General features: G+C 37.5%; 1 protein-coding gene across 9 annotated transcripts in view; it reads right to left on the bottom strand.

Moving 5' to 3' along the window:
* PCLO (piccolo presynaptic cytomatrix protein) overlaps positions 1-18,846 on the bottom strand; it is a 343,040-nt gene that overhangs the window by 105,490 nt on the left and 218,704 nt on the right. For all 9 annotated transcript variants that reach the window (XM_021384447.1, XM_021384450.1, XM_021384451.1 and 6 more), the window contains one exon: positions 15,826-15,951. In XM_021384447.1, coding sequence (XP_021240122.1) covers positions 15,826-15,951 — 126 coding nt within the window. The remainder of the gene's footprint in view (positions 1-15,825; positions 15,952-18,846) is intronic.

The raw sequence follows: 18,846 nt of genomic DNA, 5'->3' as shown, positions 1-18,846 counted from the left end.
TGTTCAAAATTCATGAATTTTTGCCCAATATCTAATTTAAATCTATAGAAAAAACACTTCAGCTTTATATGAAGTCCTCAGATTAGTCCTGTGGATCCCCTAGCATACAGAGAATTGTTTTCAGATCATTCAGTTTACTTTTACATACATGAGAACTAACTGAACATTGTCAATGAGAAAAGTTTAGCATGTATGCTCTGTGTGCTACATCTCTCATTGCAATTTGTTAAGTTAATGTTGCACAAAGGAGAGACTAGTTACTAATCTGTTTTCATGTAATCAGTGATGCTAAACATCACAAGAACAGACAGGAAATTTTACAGTGGAGCAACTTAAAACCAGACTTCACAGTGGAAATGTTTGTGACTGTCAGATTCAGAGAACTGCCTACTAACCGGGGATGACATTATAACATTCTGTACAGCTATAGATCATGAGGGGATATTGAGAAAGCCACAGCTACAATCAGCAGAAAAAATAACTGTTTTATCTAGGATATCTTTCCAGTGAATATTTTAATGTATTGGTTCCCTTGTTCAGCCTTAAACATTTTCAACTTTATATGGCACTCTGTTTCAAGTGAATTATTATTCTCAGCCTGCGACTGTGCAGTTTAGTACAAATGGCAATATAGTTCAGATCAACTCTAATTCAGTTAAGACATGTCAGCTGGCAATATCTGGTTCATTTTCAGTTGAGAAGCTTACTTAGCAAACGTAAAAATGTTATAGCATTCCCTTGAAAGAACAGCAGACTTAAATTGTTCATGATGTTTTTACCCAGCACATAATTAACTGTGTACCTGTGATTCTATGATGATGTGTCATAGAAACATTAATGCTGGAAGAGACCTCTAAGATCATCATGTCCAGCTCTGAACCCATTACTACCATGACATTAAGATAACTGAAAGCTATGGAATAAATTTCAGGGCATTTTTCATAGATTTACTGGGAAATGTGCAAGAATGTGGGCTTCAGTAACATTATTTTAATGCTTTTGAATCTGGTCATATGTTCCCATTTAGTATCTTTATTGATGACCTGGACAAGGGGATTGAGAGCACCCTCAATAAGTTTGCAGATAACACAGTCTGCAAAGGGAGGAAGTGTTGATCTGCTGGATGGTAGGAAGGCCCTACAGAGGGATTTGGACAGGCTGGATCACTGGGCTGAGGCCAATGGGATGAGTTCAACAAAAGCAAGCACCAGTGCTGCACTTTGGCCACAGTAAGACCAGGCAATGCTACAGTCTTGGGGCAGAGTGGCTGGAAGACTGTGTAGAGGAAAAGGATCTGGCAGTGATGGTCAACACTCAGCTGAACATGAGCCAGCAGTGTGCCCAGGTAGCCAAGAAGGCCAATGGCATCCTGGCTTATATCAGAAACAGTGTTGCCAGAAGGAGCAAGGAAGTGATCATTCCTCTGTACTCAGCACTGGTGAGACTGCACCTTGAGTACTGTGTTCAGTTTTGGGCCCTCACTACAAAAAAGACATTGAGGCCCTGGAGTGTGTCCAGAGAAGGGCAGTGAAGCTGTGAGGGGTCTGTAGCACAAGTCTTATGAGGAGCAGCTGAGTGAACTGCGATTGTTTAGTCTGGAGAAGAGGAGGCTCTCTAAAAAAGCTCTCTACAACTATCTGAAAGGAGGTTGTGGTGAGGTGGAGGTTGACCTTCTGCATAACAAGTGATAGGACTAGAGGGAATGGCCTCAAGTTGCGCTGGGAGTCATTCAGTTTGGATATTAGGAAAAATTTCTTCTCTGAAATAGTGGTCAAGCTCTGGAAAAGGCTGTCCAAGGAGGTGGAGGAGTCACTGTCCTGGAGGTTGTAAGGAAATGTGTAGATGTGGTACTAAGAAACATGGTAAATGGGCAATATTGGTGGTAAATGGACATTTGGACTAGATGATCTTGGAGGTCTTTTCCAGCCTTAATGATTCTATGATTTTAATTTATTTAATATACGTGCATTTTATTAAGACCAGAATGGATTTCTGGTTCTTGCACTGTTATAAACCTTTCATATAGACCAGTAGCAAAACAATGCAGATTTCATCTTTCCTTCCCATTCCTTGTTACTGAAGCATTTAACTGATCATATGCACACATCATTGCAATAAATTTAGAGGCTTTCTCCTTTCCTGGAAAATGTACAGCTGAAAGTCTAGATATTAAAATTTGATGTCTCGGGTTTAACTGACCAGAGGGTATCTGACCTCATTGTGACAGCTGCAAAATTATGCATGAACAAAGTGGGAACCAATAATAATAGAAAATCATATTAGAAAATTATAATTGAAAATTTTAAAAATTGTTTTTCAGTGGAATAAAAATCAAGGCAAAGATGTAGAACTTTCCCAGCAAGTTCCTTAACTATCACACTAAATAGTGGAGCTATTGGTTTGGAAGACAGATCATCTGCAAAATGGAGAGTAAGATCCAACTCAGAATAGATTGGACTCATTTTTAATAGAATTTAACAGTAATCTCCATCAAGCGCATGCTGCCTTAGAAGATGAAGTATCGGAGCAGCTGAACATCAGCTGAGCTGAGAAAGGCCTAGAATCAAGGTTTCCTGTTCCCTTGGCAGGCACTGAACCTGCCTGTTACATAAAAGCAGTCAGACCATCTTGATCTATATGTGATAAACTGGAAATATTGTTAAAATTTACATGTTTCAAATGCAGTGTGAAACACTGCACATACACGGTGTCCCTTCAGAGCCTTTCAGAATTTAGACCCTGGAGAACTTAGTTGCTGCCCACGTATGCCAGACATCAAGATCAGTGTATGAAATCTCTTTCCCTCAAGCTTTTTTACATTTTATATTCCAGTTTCTTTCTGCCGTTATACCCAAGGAAAGGAAATGTCAGGACTCTCTGACTTGAAATGCTCCCTCTGTGTCGTATCGTGTGTGACATCTGATCTCCACTATCAAAAGAAAATGGTTATTACCACAAGATTATTACTGCCTTACTGAGCTAAACATGATTCTAAAGCCCAGTATTTTGTAATTACATTGCTAGTGTTACCACTCTAGCCCCATAACCACACAAATCCAGCAACTAATTACATTTTTATAGAAATGAGAAGATTTAAGCACATAGCAAAAACATTTTGAAAAATTACATGGAACATGTCTGTGCACCTATAATGTAATTTTGGAAGTTTTCAATTGTACTATAAAGCCCAGAAATCTTAATAGAATTATGTCTGCTGCTATACTTATCAGTTATCAAACAGTTTTATATTCATTTCAGATCTAATGCATATTCCCATTATAAACAATGAGAAATAATATAGATTTCAACAAGTTCTGGGTCAGATATTCTAGAATCTGTATAGAAAAACAATATAGCAGAGCTTACTTTTTTTTTTTTTTTTTTGCAAAAGGATTTGGGCATCTTTTTGCAGCAAACACTTGTGGAATTAGAAACTTGAAAATTAGAAAAAGATTTCTTATTAACTACTTGGAATGAGGTTTAATTGAAACGTAGAGATTCACTTTTATACTTTACCAAAAATTCTGAAAAGGTTTTTGTTTGGAACAAAAATAAGATTTGATATTTTTTCTCAATTAAACCATTTCTAACTTAAGCTACTTATAATGTAGATAATTTACAATTTAATGTCTTCAATTTCAATTGCATTTTAAGTTATACTCTTAGTGTTTTCTTTCAGCCTTTTCATATAAAAGTGTGGAGTTATAGGCATATAATTTCAAAAGGTAAGCCTCAAATACATATAGAAGTTAAAACAATAAATATAGAGTACTGTCTTTTAATGAACAACATTTTGATCTGTTTTCTGTCAAGTTATATGATCACCTGCTCCTTTCCGTTCAAAGAAATCCGAAGATTTCCATAGGAAACTTTTTACAGACCTTCTTTATGGATGATCTAATTAGATTTTGGAATAGAACATGCTTCGAGCAATTTAAAATAACATCTTTATGTATTTTTTTTTGAGAGTGCTCATTGGATTTTAATGTTTTTAATCTGACTTTTAAAACATTCATTTTCTCTGTTAAGTTACATAATATTCCTATTTGGAAATGTATTATATTGCAAAAAGTGATTGCAGAAAATTGCTTTTCCTCCTTGAATTTCTAACAATGAGTAAGAAAATCATTGTTAGGTCTCATAAGGTCAAAGCCCAGCCCAGTTTGGCACCTCCTCTGGAAAGCAGCTGATACCAGATGAAGCAGATTAGAAAACCTCGGAACAATTCTGGAATTGCTTGCTTACACAGTTTTTTCTTTGTTTGTTTCTGATTTTGCTTTGGTCTTCAAGGGAGGAGGATTCTTTCTGTATTCTTGTTTGTTTTTGTTTTTCTTAAGTACCTTCAGAGATCGGTGGACTTAATTTGATCAATTTAGGGAACATTTTGTTTTCTCCATTTCTTCTCTATTACTCAGTACTTTAGAAAACTCAGGCCTTATCTATATGATCACATCATTTTTAAAAACACCAAAGCACAGTTCTACAATCAGCCATTCAAATCTATGTCCAAGACTTACATATTACCACCTGCAAAGCCCATCTTAAAGATAAATAACATTCTACTGTCGGGAAACCTATTTTCAGTAGTCCTCCTTTCCTCACAGGGAATTGTTAATAATTGTTAAAAGTCCTCATTGGAGGACTTTTGGAGTCTTGGAAGAATCAAATGTGTAAACATCTATCTAGAAAATATTTTTAAAGAACAAGTGATTAAAGAAAATCTGCTTGCTGCTATACCTAGTTTCACTGGCAGGAAAACATGCTTGTTGTAGGCCTCTTCACTACCGGGCAGCATCTTGCAAAGTACCAACACACTGCCTCTGAGATATTCAGTGACAGCAGCAATTTTTTTATTGACTTGCTAAATGTTTTAACGCAGTTTTTGTAACCCAAGAGCAAGTGAAATGGTCTATGAAGACACTGCTGTATGTCACTCGTACTTCAAGACAGCCCTCACAGAAGATTTCACTGTTTTCCTTTCCCTACTAAAATCACTTTAGAGTAAATGCTTCCCACTCTGCTACTTTCAGCACACAGTAGTGTGCACAACAGGAAGCAAAGTTAGCGTATTTTCACCTTCTTCATCCAAGTCATTCTCAAACAACACAATCCACTGTAACAGAAAAAGTCTTTCCCACTCCATACGATCTTGGAATGCCGAAGAGTAACTGCTCCTTAAAAACAAAGACTTCTTGTTTTATGTGATGCGCTCCAGAATGCACAGTGTAGGCACTTAACATCTAAATTTTAGGTTATCAGTGAGCCTGTTTGCCTAAAAGAAATACCTTACTTCCCTATACAGTCGGTGGAGACAGGAGGGTGCTTTTGATGGTTTCCACAGGGAAAGCAACACAGTCTTGGTTTAGGTACTGAAGGATTTACATTTATAAGCACGTGGTTCCTTTGAAAAGAAACACAGAAGCCTGTCTGTGTCAGCAGAAGATGAGAATCAGAGCAATACAACCAGAGATTTTTGATGTTCAAGTCAAATCTCAAAACTCTTTTAGCATCCACAGTAACTGCTATGCAAACTGACAGGCCTACTTTTAATGTGCCTGTCTGCCTTTGTTATTTTCTAGTATCAGGTATAACACGATCTGGAGAATGCCATTCACCTGTCCATGTGTAATAACTCCAGTGGGACTTTACCCCTCAATGTCTTGGGCTCAGCAACTACAACTATGTCTCCAGATGAGAACCGCCTCTGTTCTCACAGAGCTGGCTCTGCACATTGTGTTTTCTCTCTAGTGTTGACCAAATCAGAAACATTCCTTGGAAGCAATGAAGACTCTTTCCAAGAAGTGCCTGGATTTTCTTCCTAACATGAACTATCCATCAAGGTCCTGATGATAAGCAGCTCTCAAAAGCACTGTGCCTGTTAATTTCTAAAACTCCATAGTTGTATGTGAGTACTTAATGAGAGCTAGAAGTGCTTTCAAATATGATCTTAGTAGAATGTTACTGAAAACTGCTTATTCTACTAATGACGTTTGTAAGAGTAATCTTCCATATTTTTTGTTATAAATCTTCTGACGTATGTTTGTAGCCTGACCTTTGTTTTTGTTCTTCTCTGCATTACTTTTGGAATGTTTAGACATTGTGTCTGGGTCTGCTATCTGCTTGAACCATCCATGCTATTTTGCCTGTCTCTATAACTCAGACTTTCCTATTTAAGACTAAGCAGAAACTCCCTAAAGAGATATTTTGATGAATTTATTCATTTGTTATAACAAATCCAATTTCCTGGTGCAATTCATATGACAGGGCTTTTCTACAACAATGATTTTCAACAACAATTAATTGCTCAAGATATTTTCAGACTCTTGATCATAAAGAAAGTATTATCTATACTAGTTTAACAGGGCTAAATGTAGGAGTGAAAACACTGTAACTTGTCTAATGCAAGAGGCCTGGTCTTTATTGGTCCTAATATATATAAATGTAATGCTTTATTCTCAGACCTTTAAAAAATTCATGAGTGCCCAGTAAGTTTTCTTTTACATTTTCCTTTAGATTACAGAAAAATATTTTATATTTACAAAAAAAGCCAGATCACAAAAGTTCAGTCTATAGAAGGACTTCCTTGATTCAAGTTCTTGTCTAATAGCTATATTCAGTGTTTACCTTTTACTGCAGGGAAATTAAATCTAGATCAATTACAGATCTGGGCAGAAAAATTACAAACTCATATTACCTACTTTAGCTCATTATAACAGACATTCTAGGTATACAATAAGTTTTTGTGCCAAATTGCAATTGTAGCATTCTGCTACCATAAGAGTAAACTAAATATCCGTAAGTTAGATTGGAGATGTGAAAAAATATTATTTTTCTAGGTGTGTTTCTACTGCCTCAAACAGATTTAGTAAATAAAGTTATGGACAGTGTTAGAGTACTCAGCACTCCACAGAATTACATGCCAAATATACTGCAAGTATTTCCTCCCCTATTTCTTTCTGTAAGCTCCACACAGGTGCAGAAGCAATTCTCATTCTTTCCTTCTGATGATTGTGATTGAGTTTTCTTTCTCATATATTTTCAAATGGCAAAATAAAATTCTCGCTACCATATTAAGAACAGAATTGTATCATGGGACTTCACATGAAATGGCTAAACCAGAGTGAGAAGGACTTATTTCTTCCTTCCTTTATTTTAAGAGATGTTTGGCTAATTGCAATATCTAAGTGATGACCATAGTTGAGGTGTCCTTTCTACCAGCTTATCTTTTAGAATGGACATTCACTTTAGAAACAGTTAATTTCTAAATATTTAATTTTCTTTTACATGCTGAATGCCCAAAGCCACACGTAGCAAGAACAACATTACACATTAATTGTTTATTACTTATTTACAAGAAGTACAAGGCAGAATGAAATACATGGATAAGAGAAGCACAACTGTGCAAGAAAAAAATTATGGTGGATATCTGATGGGGGATAGTTAGGGGTTTTGTTTAGATTAAGTCCTTTCTAAGGGGCTTTAGGGTAAAGCTTTCAACCTATCAGTGACACCACCTGTTATTTTGTGCACAGCTTCTTTGATTAAGTCAATACTGCTCGTATATATACAACTAAGCCTGAAGCTCGTGGAATAAACTGAAAGCAAACTTCTCTCTTCTAGCCCCACAGAATATGCATGGATAACACGATAAATCACTAAAACTAATTTAGAGAGAACAAGGAAAAGTTAATCTTTTGTTTCCTCCAGTGCAGTTATAAATTAAAGCAGTCAAACTACAAAGCAGGAGTGCAGTACAGGAAGGCTTTCTGTTAATTTAAGATGATTCAAAGTTTCCTGAAAATCTTTTTTTCCCTTCTTGTGTTCCTTTAAATTTCATTTCATCATCTTTCAGCTTCGTCATGTTATCTACTTTCTGCCAGGAGAGTAATTATCAGAGGGACACAAGAAGTGATGCTGGCTATTCACTGTCCTTAGGTTCATGGAGACTGAGAAATCTCTTCACTGCAATGCACTGATCAGTGTTTCTAATTTTATCTCTCTAAGCAGCGAGCAGCACTCCCTGCGTTCTCTTAAAACTCATGATTAAGATCTGCTGCCTATTGCCCTTCCTACTGACAGATGACCAAGACCAGTCAGTGTTACGTTTAAGTCCGTCTGTAATTCAGGAGTAAGAGGTAGGTATGGCAAAAGGAATAGGGGAAGGATAGTGACTTACTGCTTCTGTTCCGGTTTTCCAACTATTTGAGTACCCATGACCATTCCAGCCACACTCCATTTTCCAAGCAATATCCAAAGCATGTATATGATATGACAAGAGATAGTTTCAATAAGATGAACAGACGTTACATATTATTATTATTTCCTTTGCGAAGGGAAACCTTGGAAACTAGGTCTGGTGTTTTTCAGCCCCTGGGGATATCCAAACTAGTCCAAAAGTGTTTTGAAAAAGTTGCAGAAAAATTGTTTTTCTGCTCTTTTCACAGACTGTTAGACAGTCCAGTTGCATGTCCCACTGTCCTTTCATGAGGATTTATATCACCTCTTTCTGATGCCAGAAAATAATATGTGTTAAAATAAGCCTTTTGCAAGGCATAAAAAACTTGGAAAGTTATGACTGAAAAATTATTAGCTGAAAGCACACAAAAAGAACATCCATGAGGCATGGCTGAGATGAAATAGCTTCTGGAAGTTTGCTAATTTGCACTTGTACCTGGAGGGATAAGAAAGCTGCTTGTATTTTTGGATGTTTTTACTCATAACCCAAAAAATACTTTGCAGACTAAACAGTGATGCTAACATTCCGATAGCCTCAATATGACATTGCTTATACCCAATCATCTTAATTATAATAGACAACCAAAGTAGAGTTAATAATCTCCCTAGATTAGCCATCTCGTCTCTGATCTTTAGCCTTATTTGCATTTCCCTCAGAGGAAGCATTGCAGGTGGCATAAATACTCAAGATGTTTTCCAGTTTATGTGGTTTACACAGACTGCACATTGTGTTCTTGCGCTCAACGAATTGTACATGAACCACAAACAGCTGGTTGTCTTTCAGCTTTTGCTTCCTGGCTCCCCTAGACTCAAAGTTGCTAAATATTTCATACTTCTGCATATTTAGTCACATCTCATATTTCAGTCACACTTCTGAGTGGTCAAATGATTCTTGTGTGTTGTGGTTTTTTTTTGTTTGTTTGTTTTTTGTTGGTTGGTTGCAGATTTGTTTGTTCATTTATCTGTTTATTTTTAGTAGTAAAAGATTACTACCTAACACAGCATTTTCTCTCTTTGCCCTGCTCTATACTTCTTCATCTCTTTACCACAATATTCTTTTTGAGTAATTTGTCTTCTTGGAAATAATGAAGACCTGTGGTAATGACACTTGTATCCAACTAGACGCGGGTCTCAGTGAGCCCTGCGTGTTTCTTTTCTGCTTGTTGTACATTATTCTATTGCAATGCCTGAGGCTATGGGTTGCTTCCTCCTCCAGAGGAAGAAATAAAAGTGTGACAATTTCACTATACTCATTTTGTTGTGAATTTGTGCAACCCACTTGCTCTCAACTTCCCCCGCCCTGAGAGCTCAAGCAGGCAATCTGCAGAGGTGGTCAGGGGCTGGATTCTGCACTGCAGCAGAAGTGCTACCACGGTTCTGCCAAACAGTGCCACTTAGCCATAACTTCCATACCTGCAACTTCCTCTGTAGTGCAGGAGAGGCCTTTGATTTCTCCTCATCCTTAGAGAGCTGTTACGATTTTGAGCAGGCCTCACTCAGCCCCAGGTTTGAGCAGGAGAAAAAGGCTCCCTGCCTGGGCCTGATGCTTACAGGATAAGTCCATTCAAGCTGTTTAAATACATATCGTAAGCCAAAGTCTGCCCCATGGGTGAGAGCTTTAGAGCATTCTGGTTATGGCAGACTTCTGATAGGGCTTTCTGGCTCTCCCTCCTTTAGAGAACTGAAACTGAGAAAATGGGCTGCTCTCTGAAGTCTATGGAGGTAATCCAAGTAATTCTTTGCTCCTTTCTTTTCCCTCACTCTGTTCGGGGTGCAAAACACTCCTCATTGGTCTAGATGTGTCTCTCTTTTGCCAGTAACAGCATGATGATTTGGTATACACTGTTCACCTCATACATCAGTCCCGGAGTGGAAAGCTGTATGGGAGCAAGCAGTGAAAAACTTATTTCTCCCTATATTGGCTTAATATCTGAGAGGGAATTTGATGCCATGGCAATGGCCTCCTATCACAGTCCAAGGAAAAGCTCTTAGTTTCTCTCTGAGTAGTGATTCTAATGGTTTTGGCCTCATATTAGGCCATTACAAAGACAGAGACAGTTGTGCATCTAGGGTCTTACAAAAGGAAACTCTGACACTTGAATATGTAAGAATATGTAAGACCTTCTGTAGAAGAAGGACAAAGAGCAAGAATAGAAATGTACATGGGGAGACTTCAGCTTTATTTCCTGAAGGCATTCTGAAGTTCTGAGATTGCACAGATTTCTAAAGATGAGAGAGGACTCTGATATGCACAGTAAAGACCCAGCCATTCAAAATTCAGTCCAGAGGAGAACAGGTCATGGCTTGTGGAACTTCCAGCACAACTGAAGGCAACCAACCCCGTTGAATCCAAGTCTAAAAGATATTGTCTCATAACATTAATTCATTGTCTATATGCAGACTTTGATGTTGAAGACACTGGATGTGCTTTGCCATCCTCTTGGTACCTGTCATCAGGCTCCAGTTTGCTTTTCTTAGAGGATTTTCATGATGCTTTGTGAAATATCATTTCTTGTATCCTAATGGGAGTAGTTATTAATCAAGATCACAACAATTGTCAAAGGATAGGACAGAGGGGCAGGACACCATTAACTGTCACAGAACTCTCAAATCGCAGTGCATTTTCTCTCTTCAAACCTTTGTAACTGCTTAAACTGGGTGGTATTATATTTCACTGTATGTACGCACATCAGGAAGAATTTCTTATAATATAATTGGACAAACTTCAAGATGGGGAATTCTAAAATATCCTTGTCTCCTGAATATTTTTATTAAATTATAAAATGCTGAATTCAATCAAACTGAATTCTCAATAATTGTGATGATGCGAGGCTTTGTCTTCACTTTATATGATTTTCTTATATTTATGTTTGAGAAGATATTATTTAAAACTTGTTTATATTGTACCAATTATGCCTCTGACAATTTAACAAAAATGTGATCAGTATCATGCTTGCTGTTGACTGGAGGAAAGGCAGTAAGAGTACCACAAATCAAGCTCACCATCAGCAAGTTCAGACCATGGAGGTCTCCTAGAATCATCAGAAGACCAGAAAGTCAAGGATTCTTCTCTTCATCATGGTGAATGTTAGCTAGCTTAAGCATTGAAAGGCATTATGCCTCACTGACTGAAAACTTAGAACAAAGACACCCATGGTTCACAAGTGCCTAAGCTTTCCAGTCAGGCTGTCAAAACAGTCCAATGAGAGCACTGGAATCCTGAGAGCATCCAGCAAATTTATAACAGTTGGTAACACACATTAATATTTTACTTCTGCTCTTTACTCTAGTTTCTTATGTTTCTAAAAAATGCTCCTGAAAATGCTCCTTATGCTTCTGAAAAAGGCAGTATGAAATGCCATTTCCTGTGTAGATTTACCAGTCAGAATAAAACTGAACTGTTTCTGTCAACACAAGAGGGAGCACAGACACATCTATCACATAGTTCCTGCACTTGATGAGCTCAGTGGAATGAATCTTCCACCTCCAGTTTTTTGTGATGCCAATGAGTGATGAATCAGATATATTTTTGACATCTGAAAGTAATTCAAGGTGAGAGAACCAAGAAGACTGGTATTTGCCAGTCAGAACTATAAATAAACTTTTCACCACTAACAGACTCCTCCAAAGCAATTTAAATAGGCTAAAATTTTATGGATTACTATTCCCTAAGGAAAGAATGCTCTCTGTATTCTCAAGTGTGTCATTTCTTCACAGATGAAGTCATGCAGACAGTGGGAAAGACTTTGCTTCCATTATAACCACATTAAATCTATCCTCTTCCTTACTCTACTGACAGGATTTTCAGATCAGTGTTTTCTGATTTGAGAATTAGAAGAATTTGGGATGGGATGGGATGGGATGGGATGGGATGGGATGGGATGGGATGGGATGGGATGGGATGGGATGGGATGGGATTTTTTGCAGTGAGTCACGTTCTTGGAAAGGCTAATGAGTCATGATATTAACTTGTAATGACATTATTATATGTTTAGTTGATGAGTAGGTATGTTCACTAATTTGAAGTCACACAGCATTTTAGCAGATAAAGTGACTCATGATTACTCTACAAATAACTAATATGAAAGAATTGTCATTTACAGATAATCGCATATAAAGTTTTCTGTACGTGAAGTGAGAGAGAGTCAACAACTTGATAAGAAGACTAGCTTCTATTTTCAGACACAACAATACCAGCAATATTAGTAACATTAGCAATTTGGCTAGATTTGCACAGACGTGTATGAGAATTATTGAAGACCTCAGTGAATTTTAGCTTTTGAAGTGTAGAAATTAAATGTGCATCAGCCACATTTATACTAAAACAAACAAAATATTCAAAAGTAAAGAAGCCAAATATTCTCTCTAGATTTGTGATAGCCACCTAAAATAATGTAAAAAGTAAATTAGACACATAGGCAAGATTTAAGAGGTAACTGACAGTAAGGGGAAGTGTTTGTCTTATATGCTATATTAATAGTACATTCTACAGAAAGCCCTTTTTCTCACTGGAAAAACATCTAACACATTAATAGTAAAACATTCTGGGATATTGTGTGGTCAAATTCTACAAATTAAGTCTAGTGATTTTGATAGTTGCTCCAGACTTATACCACTATCCTCAAGTCTACAATGCTTTGTTTATAAAAGCCAGACCAGAAGCACAACTGATTATATGATGGAAGAATGAAACAAATAAATATTTTACTGTCCTACTGTCTATAAAATATGAATAAAGCTTCAAAATACATCATGTAAACAGAAGGGAAAGCAAGCTGCCCTGTTTGAATTTCTCCAGTAGTTACTGTAAATCTAAGATGCTCTTCAGCACTGCTAAAAAAACAGCCATATGGCGAGGAAGTTCTTTAAACCTCAATTCTCAGAAGAGCTCCCAGTGAAAGTAACCAAAAGTCTGGAGAAAATTCCAGGTGCTAATTGCTCATCCTCTTTCATGAAACATCCAGTCTCTAGGACATACTGAATAACTATATTCTCCTCATTACTGGCTTGCTACTGCATGATTTAGTGCAGCTATGAGAGGCTCACTCTGTTCTATAGAGGGAGCCAAAACAAATACAGGCTTCAAAAGACAATCAATTAAGAACAATTCTTTCACTATTCACATGCCATCCTTCTAAATAACATCCTTCTACCATTTGATAAGTAAGATGCTACACATTAAATCGGAATGGTAAAATCTATTCTGTTGGAAAAAAATATATATATGTTTGTTGATATATCATTCCTTCACCTTAAATTTAAGTTAACAATGACAGAGGTTCGTGTGTGCTTTTTTATGTAAATCTTTAAAATATTGAGAAAAAAAAACACACCAAGGATGTAAAAAAGTGGTAGGGAAAACACAAATGCAGATGATACTGTTTTGTTATAAATACAACATGTGTGAACTATTCTTTACTCTGTTTACTCTGGTATTCTATTTGCAAAGTACTTTTAATTTAATCGCGACTTTTGATTTAATCGCGACACAGTATTCTCCTGGAGAAACTGGCAGCCTGTGGCTTGGACAGGTACACCCTTTGCTGGGTAAGGAGCTGGCTAGAGGGCCGGGCCTAGAGAGTGGTGGTTAATGGAGTTAAATCCAGCTGGCGACCGGTCACGAGTGGTGTTCCCCAGGGGTCGGTGCTGGGGCCTGTCCTCTTCAATGTCTTTATTGATGACCTGGATGAGGGCATTGAGAGCACCCTCAGTAAGTTTGCAGACCACACCAAGCTGGCAGGAAGTGTCGATCTGCCTGGGGGTAGAGAAGCCCTACAGAGAGATCTGGACAGGCTGGATCTCTGGGCTGAAGCCAGCGGGATGAGGTTCAACAAGACCAAGTGCCGGGTCCTGCACTTTGGCCGCAACAACCCCAGGCAGTGCTACAGGCTTGGGGCAGAGTGGCTGGAAAGTTGTATGGAGGAAACGGACCTAGGGGTATTAGTCAACGCTTGGCTGAGCATGAGCCAGCAGTGTGCCCAGGTGGCCAAGAAGGCCAATGGCATCCTGGCTTGTATCAGAAATAGTGTTGCCAGTAGGAGTAGGGAAGTCATTCTCCCTCTGTACTCAGCCCTAGTGAGGCCCCACCTCGAGTACTGTGTCCAGTTTTGGGCCCCTCACTGCAAGAAAGACATTGAGGCCCTGGAGCGTGTTCAGAGGAGAGCGACGAAGCTGGTGAGGGGTCTGGAGCACAGGCTGATGAGGAGCGGCTGAGGGAGCTGGCATTGTTCAGTCTGGAGAAGAGGAGGCTCAGGGGAGACCTCATCGCTCTCCCTGAAGGGAGGTTGTAGTGAGCTGGGGGTCAGCCTCTTCTCTCTTCTAACTAGTGACAGGACGAGGGGGAATGGCTTCAAGTTGCGCCAGGGGAGATTTAGGCTGGATGTTAGGAAATACTACTTTTCTGAAAGAGTGGTCAGATGCTGGAACGGGCTGCCCAGGGAGGTGGTGGAGTCACCGTCCCTGGAGATGTTCAAGAAACGTTTAGATATAGCGTTGGGAGACATGGTTTAGTGGGGTTGTTGTTGGTAGGTGGATGGTTGGACTAGCTGATCTTGTAGGTCTTTTCCAACCTAGCTAATTCTATGATTCTATGAATCTATGATTTTGTTGCATGTTTTCTATTCAGAAATTTATGTGAATTGAATTCTGCCTGGGAGAACTATTCCTCTTGCTTGCCTTTTTTCTTTTGTTATTGTTTTCTGGATAACTACTTTTATTAAAGAAATACAAATAATTAGATGAATTAACACACTTTATATTTTTGTCCACAGATGAATATCCATCTCAGGTGCATACCTATATTCTTATAAAAAAAAAGGAACGAGGCAACAGTTATAGAAAGAAAAGACAATTTATGTAACTAATGTAAAAATTAAGCAGCATTTATTTCACCTAGCATTAGTTGCCTAAAGGGAGCTGTGAGGTTTAATGCAGTCTTCTTTAAGTCAAATAAATGAGGAAGACACTCCCAGTTCTTGAAATAGAGGTCTATGGTAGATGAAATGAATTGCCCTTGTGTAGATGCTTCTTTTTCTCCATAGTATGTTGACTCTTTTAAATTGGAAAACTAAAATTAGGTCAGATTAATTCAGGCAAGTCTGACTTTAGGGACTTTCACACACACACACAAAAGTTAGTGAGTGTAATAGAACAGAACTGGAGTTGTGATACATTTTAAAGATGTGACTAAGAAAGGTGATCCCAAACAGAGATACCTAGGTGACCAAGCCGTGTTAAGATCTTCAAAATAGCAAATGTCCATAAAATATCTGACACAGTTGGAGTCTTGCCATACTGTCTTACCCCCAGTGCAGAAGACAGCATGCTGGCACAGATTAAGGAAGATGTATCAGAATACTGCTCACCATGGTAACTCTCTTTGGCTGTAAAGGGCATGAAAGGATCTTCTTTGATTCCTTTTCTGTTTTAAGACTGATGGAGGTTTAGTAGGGCTCTGAGATACACCTCTGCCCTTGCACAAGATAACATTTGCTATGTGAGAGTAAAACATTATGAGACTATATTATAAACAATCCTACTGTACTCCCAATGCTCCCTTGCTTCCAATTTTTGATAATGCATTTAGCTTACCTTCTATTAGCTTCCCTGTCTGCTCTGCACTGCCTCCAGGCAAGACCTTGGCAATGTAAGCTCCAATTTCTCCACTGCTTCCCGGAATTTCTTTCCCACCTACAACTCGGATTCCCAGTCCATTGCCTGAGATCAAAAGAAAAAGAAAACTTTAAACAGAGATGAAGCAATGAATAATTCACTGGAAGGAAAGAAAAAGTACAAATCTTCAGTAGGCTTTCGTCAATAACTTCTGGCTGTGATTGGAAGAATAAGGTCCCATCCACTACATTCTCAAAGACTTAACTTTGGGTAGGAGAGTTCAGTTTGCTTTCAGTGCAGGAAAACATTTTCTTGAGTAAATACTGTTATCGCTGGCATCACACAAACAATTCATCCACTGAAAATTGCATCCTACCTTTTTCTGACAGCCCTACTGTACTGTGAAATGACATTTTACATGGCAAACCTATTTCAAGCAAACCTTATTTGCAGTATCAATTAAATTGTACTAAAATGCTATAAATCTATGAGAAGTGTGGATTCAAAGGATAGCTTTATCATGTGCCGAAAACATGAATACAATTTAGCTGAAAAATTATAGTAGCTGAGCTTTTATAATCACACAGATACACTGACAGATCACTGAGATTCTGCTGCAAAGCATGTACATTTACATCAACCTATATTTAGTAGACACCGATATTTTTCTTAAATATTTGCTTTTAATTGACATCTTTTACATCAGAAGATGTACAAATTATCAGAATTGAAAACAGCCTACAATCACTTTGTGGTAACGCACTATCAAATCTGACATATTTTCTCTCTTCTTTAAAAATTACAGATATTAAAACATTACGTTCACCTTGATTTTCTTAGCCAGAGAGAAGCAAATCACTAACCTCCCTTATATAGAGAAAAAAAAATAGGAGTGGAAACAAAAGCTTAAAAATAGTCTTATAAAGCTAATCTTATGCAACATCATGCTTTCATGTTACTTTAAAAAAATACTTACTATACAAAAGAAACCCCCAAATTTATTCTTTGAAGAAAAAGAAAATTTCACAATAGATGATCTGCACCTGATCTGGAATATAAAGGCTTTTTTTTCTTGGAATAGTTAATTAATTAATTTTCAAATTATTAAATTTATAACCTAAATCTGCTTAGTGATTAAACTAATCAGATATATCAAGTTCACCACACAGTTTCTTTGCAAAGCTGCATCTCTTTAGATTTAGGTTTTTCCCAGGAGTACTATTACTGTTTCGATAGCTCAGCTCTGATATCACATTAGAAGGCAGCTACTCACATTGAGCTCCGGGACATAGACGTTTCTACTTGTTTTTCTACACAGCTTATCTAGGTTTATATCCTTTGTGACTCAGCTTTCCTCTTAACAGCACATGAGACATTTTCCAAATAACCATTTTATTTTCTTCTGAATCCCAGTCAGCTCATCAAAAAGGAAACAAAGGCCACAGCAGAGTCACGCTGAAGTTGGGAATACTGAGCATGAAATTCATAGCATGAAATTTCGGAATGAGTTCTCTGGAGTTTTTGTTAAAAATTTTAGCAAATATGTCCTCCCCCTTCATGTTTGTCTTCTTTTTTGTACTTTGAAGACCTAACCATTATCTTTAAGAAAGTCAGTTTCTTGTAAGCTTTTACTTCTGCGAATGTTAAGTAATGCAAATGTAGTGGAAAAGAACACAAATCTTTGTCAGACCCTCTCTGGACACAACAAGTAAACGGCCGTTTTAACAGCAAATTAAGAATCAGAAAGGCAGAGGGGGACCCTCTGAACTAAAAATGCAAAGGTATCTATATAATCAGCATAAAGCAACTTCACCGAAATACTCAAGCTCATTACAGCAAAGGTAATATAATTAAATTTCTGCTGTAAGTTACATCCAACATGATAGTTAACACTCCTTTAATTATAAGCTCAGCGTGGATGATAATCAATTAACTATACGTATTGCTGTTTGGCTGTGTCTAATGCAAATAATTTGATTTACAGCAAGAATATGGTGTTTTAAACAATAGCTATACAGGCACTCTGGAACTGTGCTATTGGGAATTCTAATAATGTTTTTGTTTAGGAGAGGAGATTAATTATTTAGTGTAATTTGAATAAAATGCATAATTGTTTTAAATTAGTTACCTTATTTCTGTGAAAATTTGAAATTTAGCACAAGTAAAGTTTATGTTTCCTTACCTGACAGGGAAAGCAAAAACTCACTTTACCAAGTGACAAATGTTCTTTAAAAAAATTGAAAACTACAGTCTTAAAAAAGTTAAGCATCTCATAAAGTGAATGAGGTCCCCTCTAAAAGCATCCATCCTTGAGACACAGAAATTCACATAGACTGCTCTGAGCACTTTTCAGAGAACCTCAGACCAAACATGTAAGATTCATTAAAATGTTCTAGGGCTGAGGGTCACAAACTGTGAAATATTAAACTCAGTAAGTCCAAACTAACCACCCTGTTACTCTACAACACACATGCACACACAGTGTGCATTTTTAACCCACATAACCACCCTATGGACTTTTCAAAATATCAGTAGGAATGGATCCTTTTCATCACATTGGGGAATAAGTCTAGAGGTTCAGAGTTTTCTTAGAACACGCTATATCAGCCTTTGTCTCTGATATCCTAATTGAAAAATAATAGCAGAGAGGTGGTTTGTCATAGAAATGACCCTCAGTTTCAGGGGTAAGTCTATGAATACCTACCGTAGATAACAAAAATAATGGTTGACAGAATAGTTCTGATCTTGCAGATCTAAGCTGTTTGCCCATACTCTTGCCAACAAAAGAAATTATTTCCAGTGCTAACATTTGAAGCATTTTATTCCTGCAGACTTCTTTGAAATGTCTTGTGATTTTAAAGTTTTTTGAGTCAAATGTACTACTAACTTCTACTAAGTAGGAGCATGCTTGCTGAGGGACACTCATACAAGTGAGTCTGTTTTCAAATGTTCTTGTTGCTGGACAAATTGGGGGAATTCCATTTGTTTGTTTGCACTAGA

The sequence above is a fragment of the Numida meleagris genome, chromosome 1, assembly GCF_002078875.1.
Source record: "Numida meleagris isolate 19003 breed g44 Domestic line chromosome 1, NumMel1.0, whole genome shotgun sequence".
NCBI classification, from domain to species: domain Eukaryota; kingdom Metazoa; phylum Chordata; class Aves; order Galliformes; family Numididae; genus Numida; species Numida meleagris.
The sequence above is the reverse complement of the archived record's forward strand: the minus strand, read 5'-3'. Positions and strand labels throughout refer to the sequence as shown.